General features: G+C 53.2%; 1 protein-coding gene across 1 annotated transcript in view; it reads left to right on the forward strand.

Annotated features, from left to right (window-relative positions):
* Positions 1 to 4162: 4162 nt before the first annotated feature.
* The window catches only part of KIAA0226 (KIAA0226 ortholog), a 19573-nt gene continuing 11686 nt past the window's right edge, over positions 4163 to 12049 (forward strand). Inside the window, exons 1-7 of the mRNA XM_009696213.1 lie at positions 4163 to 4306; positions 6914 to 6997; positions 7958 to 8117; positions 8294 to 8400; positions 8956 to 9096; positions 9320 to 9476; positions 9713 to 10261. Of these exons, the coding sequence (XP_009694515.1) occupies positions 4268 to 4306; positions 6914 to 6997; positions 7958 to 8117; positions 8294 to 8400; positions 8956 to 9096; positions 9320 to 9476; positions 9713 to 10261 (1237 nt within the window). The 5' untranslated portion in view covers positions 4163 to 4267. The remainder of the gene's footprint in view (positions 4307 to 6913; positions 6998 to 7957; positions 8118 to 8293; positions 8401 to 8955; positions 9097 to 9319; positions 9477 to 9712; positions 10262 to 12049) is intronic.

Here is a 12049-nt window from a genome sequence, read left to right on the forward strand (position 1 = left end):
CCTCTGGCTGCCTGCGTGCTTGTCGCAGGCAGGTCCTGTGCAGATCGAAGCCCCGTGGACAGTATCCTGTGTCCACAGGTTATGGTCATCTGCTTGTGGGAGGCTTTGCCAGGATGAGCAGGTAAAACTATCTGCCATGCTGAGAAAAGGCTAAAAAACACCTCTAATCCCTATTTTCTTCCCTCATCCTTCGCCAGTGCAGAGCACGAGTGCTCCAGCAAGCAGCAGCTCTGGGCTGTGTTTGCTGGGGGAGCCTTTTGTGGCTGTGCCTCCCATTTTATACTGGTGCAAGCCACCCTGCGTTTCAGTTTCCCAGCCAGCCTGCTTGGCTCTCCCCACTCGGGCACTGCAGGGCTGACCTGCCGGGCTGGCAGAGCTCTTCTGGCTTCCTCTGCCTCGTCAGCCGCTCCCCGTGGCTGCAGGTGAATTGCACGAAGTCTGCCTTTCTTTTAATCCCTTTTTCCAGCAGTGCCAAGCCTGTGGAGGAGCAGGCAGGGGAGCACGGGAAAGGGGCTGCTGGTTGTCTGGGAGAGCTGGGGACGGCGAGGAGGGAGCAGGCTGTGTGCGGCGGTAGGTTACGTGGCACCTTTGGGATCTGCAGGAGGAACTGACAGCTGGCACGGGAATGTCCTTGGAGGTCTGGCGGAATTCTCTCCACGACCTCGGCATCCTCAGCCTGACCTCTTTAGTGTGCTAAGAAGGATCGAGATTCCTACAGGTAGACGACAGGATTCAAGCAGCCATTGCTAGATGCTTCGTGCAGAGCACAGGGAGACACACAGTGGATGTTGTTTGCAAGAAGGATGAGCTTCATTTTGGTTTGGTTTTTCTTTGGTTGAATACTAGCTACATGTGTAAGTCTGTTTTGCAAAGTAACTAGGGTTTGGTTTTATTTTAAATGAAGAAGTTCACCTGAGTCAGCAGCATGACTCCCTGCCTCTGCCGTGAGTCACTTTTGCTGACTGGACCAAGAGAAGTTCCTACCCTTGCTGGCATGGAGGGGCTGAGAAAGTCTTGGGAGAGCAAGCAGTATTTCCCTGTTACTGCTATCAGCAGCGGCATTAAGCCATTTCTTGCTCCAAGGCCGGATTCTGTCGTTTATCACTCCAGTGCAAAAGATTCAGTTATATTTGGGACGGTTCCTGACAGCGGGTTTATGTTGCTGTACCTGAAGATGGAGTTTGTGGTGGTAAAGCAAGGAGACCCAGCGCCAAGTTTACAGAGCTGGTGGTTAAAATTGGGGGCTGGATCAGAGGTCATCTTTGAGGAAGGAGAGGGATGCGGCTGAAGTCTCACCGGTTCTCCACCAGCGATGGCCCCTGCAAACACCTTCGCCTCTTCTGGCTGGGGGCACCAGGCTCTGCTAGAGCAGGAGGGCAGAAGCACGTGTGGTTCTTGCAGGGGAAGCTCTGCTCGTGTACTGTGACCTCTCTGGGGCGTGTTGTTCGCTTTGCCCTTCCTGTAAGTGGAGGTGTTTTCATGATGCGATATGAATTGACCTTGCCCTGCGTCAGGCTTTCTTTAGCACTAGCAAAGGAGAATTCTCTTTACTCAGGAAAAAACCAAGCAGATTTCTTAATATTGCTCTGAACACCTGCTGAAAAAAGGAACGTGAGGGCAGCTGGGACTCAGGCTTTCTCCATCCCTCCTGGCAGCCCAAGCTCAGCTCTGTCAATGAGAAGGGAGCAAACCCTGCCGCTAATTCAGGGTTAATCCACGAGTCTGGTCAAAGCTGAAATGTGGTTAGCTGCACTCTCTCGATTTCCTTGCCACCTGCAATCAACTATATGGGTCTTCATTTCTTCAGCCTTCTGTCACTGTATGCTTTTCAGCATGCACCCTGTTCCAGCCTAGAAACTGCTGGGTTTTGGGTGTAAGTAGGGTCCTGTGCGTCCAACTTGTGAACTGCTTTGGGCCAACGAGTCCCATGGGATCCTTACTGTCTTACAGGGATTTAATTGACTTTTGGTAGCTTCTGCATCACCTCTGCAAAGGTGCTTTCATTGTGGTGCTCATTCCGTGTGTGCTTCTGAGTTCAGTGTTTTAACATTTTGAGGTTACTTTGTATGAGGATTGCTTAACCTTAGTTTCCTTGTGCTAGGAGGGAGCTGTGACTCCAGTCTGTTGGATCCTGGTTCCCTCCCTCTGGGGAGATACACAAGTCCTGTAAAGAGAGTTCATGTGGAAAGACACAGCTCTGCGTGTCCTACCCCTACACCCTTCTGTGCATCGCCTGCTTTTTATAGCATGGAATAACAAGGAAGGGAGTTCCCCTGACTCACTGACTTGGAAGATCGACAGCGTGGCTGAGCTTTCACTTGAATTTCCTAACTCTGAGCGTTAGAATTATCTTGGGGAGGAGCTGGTGAAGTTTTGAGCTCAGTGGCTGCAAATGCTCTTTGACCGTCCATGGATGCCCAGAGCAGCATCGCCGATCCCCAGTCAAAGAGCATCTGCATCCCTCAGGGCAGGGATGAGAAAAGCCTCTAAATTCAGAAGAGCTGGATCAGTTTTCTGCATCTCCCCAAGTTGGATCTCCTTCAGGAAGCTGCCTTTGATTTACATCTCTTCTGAGACAAAGGCCTGACCGTGCTTGTTAGTCTAAGTACATTATAAACATATACATACTTGCATATGCATTGCACCTCTGGTTTAGAGCTCCTGTGCTGTCAGGGTGACAGGCGTTGCTGGTGGGATGGGTTGGCTTCTGCGTGGTTTAAGCTTAGGTTGGCACTGCAAGTAGTGAGGTTTCCCTGGGGAGACCTTACAAAGGGAATGGATGGGGAGCTTGAAGTAGAGCCAATATTTGATGGCCTGCTTGTTCACTTAATCAGTTTGGCAATAGCAAACAAGTTTCAAAACGAGAATATTGGCGAGAAAAGCTTGGTTTTAAATACCAGGATTGTGTTACTTTTTAGTGTCATTCTCTGTGCTGCAGAAGTGTGCAGCCCATACTTTCATTCACAAGGGATGAAAATGAGAGTGGTTTTAAATAATGTTATTTATTTTAAATTTATTTTCCTTTTTTTTTCTTTTGCTTTGGAAATCCAGTTTGGTTTTGGCTGTGGGAGGGATTAACAGTTGAGACACTGTGGCTTGTTTCTTTCCAGTTGAAAGGTTGGACTTTCATTCTTGGCTGTCACCTCAGCTGCTGTTGTTACAAACCCTGCAGAGGCATATTTTTTTGGCATTTACACCCCCAAATATACCTTGCAACATTGCTGTTGCTTCTGAGAGAGTGGGTTCTATCTGAATACAAGTTTCTGACAGCTGCTGTTCTTCTGCAACACTCAAGCAGCTTGAGTGGGGTCCTCAGTCATCCAAACCTTCCTTCCCCAAAGTTGCTTTGCATAGGCAAATGACGTTACCTCTCTGCACCGTCACTCCTGCTTTATGGTGGATAATGGTGATTTCTTGCTGTATGCAGGGTAGCCGAGGGGGATGATATTGTTGAGAAATGTTGTGCAAGCTCTAGAGTACACCTGGAGTTTGCTAATCTCCATCCAGAATATGATGAACGCTTTTGCAAGAAAGTCAGCTTGTGCCTGCAGCAGCTCGGGGGCCAGAGAGCAGCTGTACAGATGGAGACGCAGATGAAGAGTTACCAGCCTTGAAGTGGAGCACCTCTGCATCCTGATGGTGCTGGAGTGCTTGATGCAGTGCGCATTGTTCGGGGAGGGCCGCTCTCTGTATATGTGGGTGCAATGTGGCCAGTGTCTGCTAGATGTGGTGGACATCATGGTGTTGCCTTACAGCTGCTGTGCTCCTGATGGGCTGCTGCTCTGAACAGTCACTGATAGAGCATGTGAGTGAAGCAAACAAGAGGCTGGCTGGAAAGGCGTCCTCCAGCTTTGTTGGCCCGTACTAAGCAAGTGGTGTATTGCAGGAGCCATCAGTCTTTGTTCTCACTGTTGTCCTGAGACCACATTAGTGGTGGCTAGCAGTCATCACAAGAATCATTATGATACGGCCTCTTGTCCACAAACCATGCGTGGGAGACCACAGGGAGGTCCTTTAGCTCACCTGGTAGCTTCTGGACCACCAAAGGTCTCAGCCTGACCAGAATCTCCTTGGAGAGAGTGCAATACCATGGTCCTGTTGTGAAGCTCCTCTTGCTGTGTATCTGATACAATTTGCTGTGTTCCTCTGCAGGAAGGAGCATTGGAAGCTGCTAGGCAACCTGAAGACCACAGTAGAAGGTTTGGTGTCCACCAGCAACCCGAATGTCTGGGCCAAGTATGGCGGCTTGGAACGGCTCTGCAGAGACATGCACAGCATCCTCTACCATGGGCTCATCCACGACCAGGTAGGCCCCTGTCTGTCTGTAGTAGCTTTGGTGCCTGTCATGAGCAGGTGGGACAGTCCTGTCTGATGCAGGTCACTTCAGTGCTCCGAGCACCGAGTAGGTACAGCTCTTGTAGCAGTGTGGGAAATGATTGAAGCAGGGACTGAGCTTGCCTGGCAACTGCTGTGGTTGTCAGAGGGACCTGGGTGTGTGTTCTGTCTATGTCATCCACCTTCACTGTGTTTTTTCTAAGTACCTGTGCCCCCCATACTGAGGCCAGCCCCTCTCTTCTTTCTGCCTGCTGCAGCCAAGCGATAAAATTGCATTTGCAATGAGTCAGCCCCGTATCATCTGCACTTGGACAACTCCCCAGCGAGGTTTGGCAAGAGAAACCTCGCATCTTTACTGTTTCTGGTTAGCTGTGTTAATAACAGGAGCTGGCAGCCAAAGCCGCGCTCTGCCTGAATGGGATCTCTCTTTCCAGGCTCTTGTCGTGCCTTGCAGTTGCTCACCCAGCCGTTCCCCCTTCCAGGGCTGCCTGGAAGAATTTCTTTTTCCCACTTGTGTGCAAAGGCCTGAAGATCTCCCCTTCAGCTTGCAATTAGCAGCACAATTAACTTACAATGGAAAGTTGAAGCAAGTCTGCAGGGCATGCCTGGGGGTAGGCTTCCCTTCAGCAGCTCTGCCACCCGGAGAGTGATGCAGAGAAGAGAGAGATGCAGAGGAGCCCCAGGCAGCAGCTTGCATGGGCCAGCCTGGTGCAGGAGCAGGAAAACTGCACCTACGCAATGCTGCGTCGGAGCTAATCAGCCTCCAGGAGGAGCCAGGCTGGCAGGTCATCCCAGCAGGGTGCTTTGCTCCCTGGATTTATTAAGTCTGCAGTCAGCACTCATTATGATACTGCTCTGTTCCCGTTAGTCCCCAGTGGCATGGACCAGGGGCCTTCTTTGGGAGATCCGCAAAGAGAGAAGCTATCTTTTACATGTGAGGAGTGCAGTGCTGCCTTCTGATAGATGTGCTATTAATAGGCTTCGGGAAGTGAGATTTAAATTATTTATACTGGTCTGTCTGTTGGTAACAGTTCATGCCAGACCCGCAAAGCAGGATGGTGTGTTGCCTTCCTCAATGCCTTTACTATAGGCGAAGGTAGCTCTTTTACTTAGAAATGTCTCCCCTGCTTGGGCATGTGTGACATCAGTCAAGCTATAAGAGCTGCAAAGGGAGGCCCATAAAAATACAGCTTCCTAACAGCAGTTTTCTCATAGTTGCTCCAGCAAAACACTTCCTTTTACTTATTATTTTCTTATCAACTTTTTTCCTACAACTGGGAATAAATAAAAAAAAAAAAGGTGAAAAAATCCATATGTACATGTTAAGAGAACTAGGGTAAGAGGTTTTTAAACTTTTGAGTGAATATTATTTATTTGTCCAGAAAACCCCCATTCAATCTAGAGGACTAAAATTGCCATGTTAGTTGTCTAGTCTTAAAAAACCAAAACAACCCCCCCAAGCAAATAAACCACAAAACAGAACCCATTCCTCTGATGCTTGTGAAAGAGGAAATAGAGATGGAGGAAGAAAAAAATCAGCCTTTTGGTGAAGAGAGACGTTTTGGGGCTGTGTTTACACCCAATAAGGTGGTGAAGAAAACAGCAACTCTGCTGCAATTCCTTTTTAATGGAGGAATAATTAAGAAAAAAATAACTCTTTGTCTGAATAAAGCTGAGGCAAACAGCAGCAAAGAGCTGATAGGAATGCAGTGTCGAATTTCTTACCTGGTGTGCTCGGCCGTGCTGGTGTGCTTGGTGGTGGCTTGCATGAGAAGACCGCAATGGTTGCTGGTTTTGCTGGGATGTGTTTCCATGTTGCCCTTTGTGTGCTCTCGCTGAGGTCTTACTGCACGGTGCTGAGGCATCCCCTCCAGGTCCTGCTCTGGCAGGAAGGGGAACGGTGACGTAGGAACTCGGTCAACCTTGAACTTGGCAGACCTTCAAAGGACCAGGGATGCATACGTGACACTGCTGTGCACAGAGTGATTGGGAGGACTCGGGCAGAGCTGAGCCCCCAAACACGCTTTGCCGTGGGTGCAGCTGGCACCTGAGGTCCGTTCCCATCCCCTGCCTGCGTACCCGTGCCTGCCTGGCAGTAGAGATGCAGGCTCTGCTCCCCAATCCACTGAGGAGCTGCAGTTGGCCTGTGGGACCCTTATTGCCCTGCAGCAGGGGTGTGAGCCCTTCAGTGACACGTCCTGTCCCTGTCCCAAGACCTCGCCTGTCTCCATGGTATGAGGGACTGGGATCTTACCGATGGAAGAAGAGACTCTCGGGGGATCTGTTGTCTGGTCCCTTGTGGGCAGACCACACTGAGAGATCACCATGGGAGGGGCAGGAGACAACTTGTCTACATCACACCAGTGTGTTTTGGCTTGGTCCCTTGATATACAAAACTATGTTATACCTTTGCTTTGTTTCTTCTCTGTAAAGCAGTGCTGCTCTTCCTCTGCCTATTTTCTGGCCCATCTTGCCAGGTTTAGGGGCTGTCCTCTCATGGTAGCAAGGGGCTACCAGGGGATGTTGTCATTTAACTGGGACTTGGGTGGTGGTATCTAACTGCGCCTGTCCCGGGCAGGTGTGCTGCAGACAGAAGGATTACTGGCAGTTTGTGAAGGACATTCGCTGGCTGAGTCCTGGTTCTGCTCATCACCTGGAGAAGGTGAGTTCTGGTGGGGTGGCCTTGTGCACCCAGTGGGGAAGGGAGAGGGCAGCTGGGCTGCGAGCCTCGCCGGTGGGATAGCGGCCCCTTGGCTCTTGGACTGCATGTGGGTAAAGCGGCTCCACGGCTTGTGGAGGCTGAAGCAGCCGTGTGTTTGTGTACAAGCCACATCCCGGGAACTCGGCATGGCTTGGGCTGAGACAATTGGCTGCTTATTTCTCCCAGGCTAGTCTCCAGCTTAGCTCGGCCGGGTGCAGCGGGCATCACCAAGGCAACGGGCACAAGCAGCACTTGTGTGTGTGCAGGGGTGATTCATGTGTCTGTGCGAATCTCTAAAGATCTGGGCTGTCCCATTCCTAGGTTGTGACTTCACCATGCATTTGGTTCTCCCATTCCTGGCTTGTGCCAACTGCTGGCACACGGGGATGCTCTGGGTCCTCGACTACCCCATGCTGACATCCGTGGTCCCCGCCATGAATAGGTGCAAGGTGCTGACCACTGGTGGTTCCTATGTCCAGCCTGCTGCTGGGGGGATGTGGGGTGTGACCCCAGTCCAACTCTTCAAGCTGTGGCAGCTCAGGCATTGCTGTAACCTTCCCCGGTTAATGTGTCAGTAAGAACATGACCATCACCACTGGGGTCGGGTTGGATTTGGGAGTGTGGGGTCCCTCTGGGTCAGGGGCAAAGCACACGGGTGGGAGAGTGTACAAGAGAAATTCATAGTGGTGGTGGTTGTCGGAGGACTTTGGTCGCTGGCTGAGCTTTGAAGCGTTGTTCCTGCCTGATGCTTTTGCCTCCCTGGTGACTGTGGAGCTGCTGAGATGTATCCTCCTTCCCACTGACAGTCACTGGCACTGGAAAGCTGCCATTATCAGGGGGACCAAAGCAATGTGGTGGAACAGCCCCTGCTCCTCTGCTTGCCTCTGCGTGCCTTAGCCTGTGCCTGGTATCCCTTTCCAGTTCATCAGCCTGCAGGAGAGTGGCCAGCCCGACCCAGAGGGCCTGGGGGACCAGGCCATCGCGCAGCTGTGGCTGCAGCACAGTCTGCAGTGCCACTGCCTGTCGGCGCAGCTGAGACCGCTCCTGGGGAACCGGCAGTACATCAGGAAATTCTATGCAGGTAAAGAGAAATGGGCCTTTTCCTCCTTATTAGGAAAATATCTTACTGGTGGCATTTCCAATCCACGTGGGAGTGAGGGGAAATGGCAGAAAAGGTGGTTTGCATGTGAGTGACTGGTGCTGTCAGAAAACACAGGTGAGAGGAACCCCCCCCGAGCAGCAGTTTTCTCTCCCCAGACACTGCCTTCCTGCTCAGTGACGCCCACGTCACGGCCATGCTGCAGTGTCTGGAGGCTGTCGAGCAGAACAACCCCAGGCTTCTCGCTCAGATCGACACCTCCATGGTGAGTTGGGGTCCTGGCTTTTACACCTGGCTCTCCCCAGATGCCGGCTGGCTGTCACTGCTCGTGCGAGGTCTCATTCAGGACACATGGAGCCCTTGAACAAGGGGGCTGGACGTGGAACTAGCAAAAGGAGCTCCGAGAGGGGAGGAGAGCGGTGAACTGGTCCCTGTGCTGCCTGCGCGAGCCTGACAGGGGTTGGGGTTGGGGAGATGGCTGCGTGGAGCCTGTAGCGGGACACCTTGGTTCTGGCTGGCATTGAAGATTTGAGTATGAGGACCTGAGGACTGGTTCCTTGCAAGAGGCACTTCTAAAGTCCCCTCCAATAGTCCTAGGCTTCAGGGCCAGCAAGCAGAGCTGCTTGGTCATGAGGGATGAGCAGCATCCCAGGACACCTGGGTGCCTACCTCTGCTGGTGATGCCAGTGACCTCCTGTGCAACCCAGTGCCAGCCGTCCCCTCCCCAGGGGAGGGGAACAGTGGCTGCTTTCTTTGCACAGAGCTCCCCAGAGGAGAGCAATTAATGAGGCTTCATTAAATGGGGGCTCTGTTCTTTCAGCTGGCTGGCACGTCATTGCCATCCCTGTGCGCGTCAGGTCCTTCTGCTGGGACAAGAGAGATGTGTGACCACAACACTGAAGGACATGAGAGCCGTCTGCCTGGAGCGCTGGGCTGCCTGGATCATTTCACTGAGAGCCTGGTAATTTCCCGATGGGAGCCTCCCATGTAGCTGGGAACAAAGAGCCGCTTCCCTTCTGCGCTGCCACGCCACGTTTTTCCCTCCCCATCCTCCTGTCCCCAGGGCGGCCGCATCCTTTGCTGCCTGGTGACCAGGCATTCGCAGGTCGATTCCTTTCCATTGCTGCTCCTTTGACGTGTAGCCCCCTAAATGCTGATTTGTTAATGATGCCACCTCTCTTCAGCTTACCAGGAAGAGTGACGGTCCGCCTCCAGTGACCAAGAGTCAGAGCCTGACTGCCCTCCCCGCGTCCCCATATGTCCCCGCTGCAGGCTGCACGCAGCAGCGCTGCTTTGGGTCCTTCTCCAGCCTTCACCATCCAGCCTCCTCTGGGCTCTCAGGTAACAAGGGTGGGCTGGGAAGCTCAGGATAGACCCAGAAGAGACTTTGCCTTTTTTTCTGCTCTTGGATTCGTTGTGGTGGATGGGTGCGAGAGGATCCCTGCCCATGGTGGGAGGGAGGTCCCTGGCCTTTGCCCACGGTGGGTGGGCATGCCAGTGTGAAGCCACAAGGTTATTGCCATAAGGTGGTCTGCTAGTGCCAGGGTGTGTGACATCCTGCTCCTGCCTCTGTCCAGACAGGAGATCAGCAAGCTCCTCCGTCAGCTCAAGCACCAGCCAGCCCCAGGAGCACTGCCCGTCCACTCAGTCCTCCTCCTTCAGTGAGGGCAGGTCCCCTCTGGAGCAGCCCAGCTCTGTCACCCACTCCCAGGTCCCCTCACCCAAAGACCCCTTCTCTCCGACCAGCGAGATGAGCTCCAGCACCACCAGCCAGAGTGAGGACACTTGGACGGGGAGTCAGGATGATCCACAGAGCGATGTTAACGACGGACCGGAGTACCTGGCCATTGGGAACTTGGGGCGCCGGGGCCGAGCGTGCAGCAGTGCCAGCACCAACAGCACCAAGAGCAGTAGCTCCAAACTCTTCTCCTCCAGCAGCTCCCAGAAGCTGGACTCAGTCTCACCCCTAGGGGAGCAGGGGGCAAGCGGAGGTGGAAGCAGGGGCCTGAGCCTGTTGCGCCGGTCCAGCTTCTCAGAGGGACAGTCATCAGCTCTGCAGGGCATCCTCAAGAAGAGCCACGTGCGCTCGCACTCTGACACCAACGTGGCTTCGGGGAAGTTGCACGGTAATGGGGATGCTGTTCTGGGATGGCTTTGAGGAGTGGGAGTGATGCTGGCTGCCCCTTTGACTCCATGGATCAGGGTGGTGAGGGGAGAACGGTGGGCGAGTGGTTGGGAAATTTTGTATTTGCCCTTAGCTTTACCGCTCCGCACTGGTGTTATGGACTGACATCTTGCTTCCCAGAATGTCCTGGGCCGGTCTGTTCTTGGTATTGGCGGCTTTTACCAAAAACTTAGAAAATGGCAGTGATGCTGTGGCATTAGCCATCCTGCTTCCCCACTGGCCTTGCTCGGCTGGGGCATGGGGCTGTGGCAGGGCACTGGGCTGGGACTTGGGCTGATCCTACTGGTAGGATGTCATCCTACTGGTAACCTCCTGAGTCCTCCTGTGCTCTTGAGTGGGTGAATGCATGGGGAGAGTGGGATGTGAGGGGACAACCAGTTTGTGGGATTCTCCCCCACCGGAGCTGCTTTCCTTCATGGGAGAAGTGGAGGTCCTTACTGAGTAGTAACCAGTCTGTCTCTGTTTTCTCTCCCTTAACGCTGCCCTCCTCCTCCTCCTCTGTCTGCTCAGGAGGCCTCAGGGATATCACCATTATAATAGAAGATCCAGTGGCAGGTTTGGGAGCCAGTATAACAGCCCTTCATTAGTGATCATTGCATCAAGTTCAGGATTTCCATCAATCATTAGTGTCCATTCAGAAAACCAAAAAAATTCTTTCTTCCCTGTGTCCTAGCTGGTGCTTTGAAGCGTGGTCAGGTTTATGCATGCGACCTGACTGAAGATCCCAGCTTGGTTTTTGGGAGCAGTGGACCAGACCCAGAAGGGTGCCCAGCTCCCCTGCATGGCGTTAGGGAGCTCTGGCCACCAAATCCCTGAGCTGCATCCCTTGCCCTTCCCTCCACCCCACTACCTTGGGAGCCAGGAGAGGTTTCGTCTCTCACGTAGCGAAAAAGGGCTGGCAGCTAAGCAGGCGTGGGCTTGAACATCTTCTTTTTCCTTTCATTTAGCAGATCTGTGGCACGGGGAGGTTTGATGTTAGCTGAGTTCAGCTGTGTCCCAGCCAGCTGTGCTTGCACCCACAGCCAGGTCTCCCGGGTGCTCTTCTGGACTCAGGGCAGGTTTCTCCCTAAGCAGAGGTGCTGGGATGCTGCCATCTCTTTGCCCCACAGGCAGAAAGAGTCAGCAGCTCAAAAAAAATGGGCTGTTTTCTTTTGCATCTGTTGAACAGCGTCAGTTGGGTTTGTTGAGCTCACATCTGGGCACCGAGGGCTCCTTCCTGGAGTTGGTGGGCGTTCAGACAGACGTGTCCAGCCCTGTGTCCTGCTCTGGCAGAGGATGCCGAGCACTGCCTCGCATTACCCTTCAGCAGTAGGCTCTGTTGTGTGTGACATCCCCCAGGCTGCTCATCACGAGGTGATTTTTGTGCTGGTTTTCAGCAGGGTTGAGGTGGCTGCAGGGTACCCTGCCAGGCTGCAGCGATTAGCTGTGAGAGCCTCCCACCCCGACGGGTCTCCTTTGTCACCCAGCCTGTGGGGTGGATTAGTCCCAGGCCCCATCCTGGTGGCTGCTGCTTTATGGCCTTGGCAGGGAGATGCTGGTGTTGGTGGGCTCAGGAGCCTCCACTCGTGTCAGGGGTATGGCACAAAGCTGGGAGCAAAGAGGAGTAGGAGGTTGAGAGGATGGGGTTGCCCCGACGGAAAAAGACCCAGGGGTGCTGGTCGACAGCCGGCTGAACATGAGCCAGCAGTGTGCCCAGGTGGCCAAGAAGGCCAACAACATCCTGGCTTGT

Source organism: Cariama cristata, unplaced genomic scaffold, assembly GCF_000690535.1.
Source record: "Cariama cristata isolate BGI_N322 unplaced genomic scaffold, ASM69053v1 scaffold28292, whole genome shotgun sequence".
Lineage (NCBI taxonomy): Eukaryota > Metazoa > Chordata > Aves > Cariamiformes > Cariamidae > Cariama > Cariama cristata.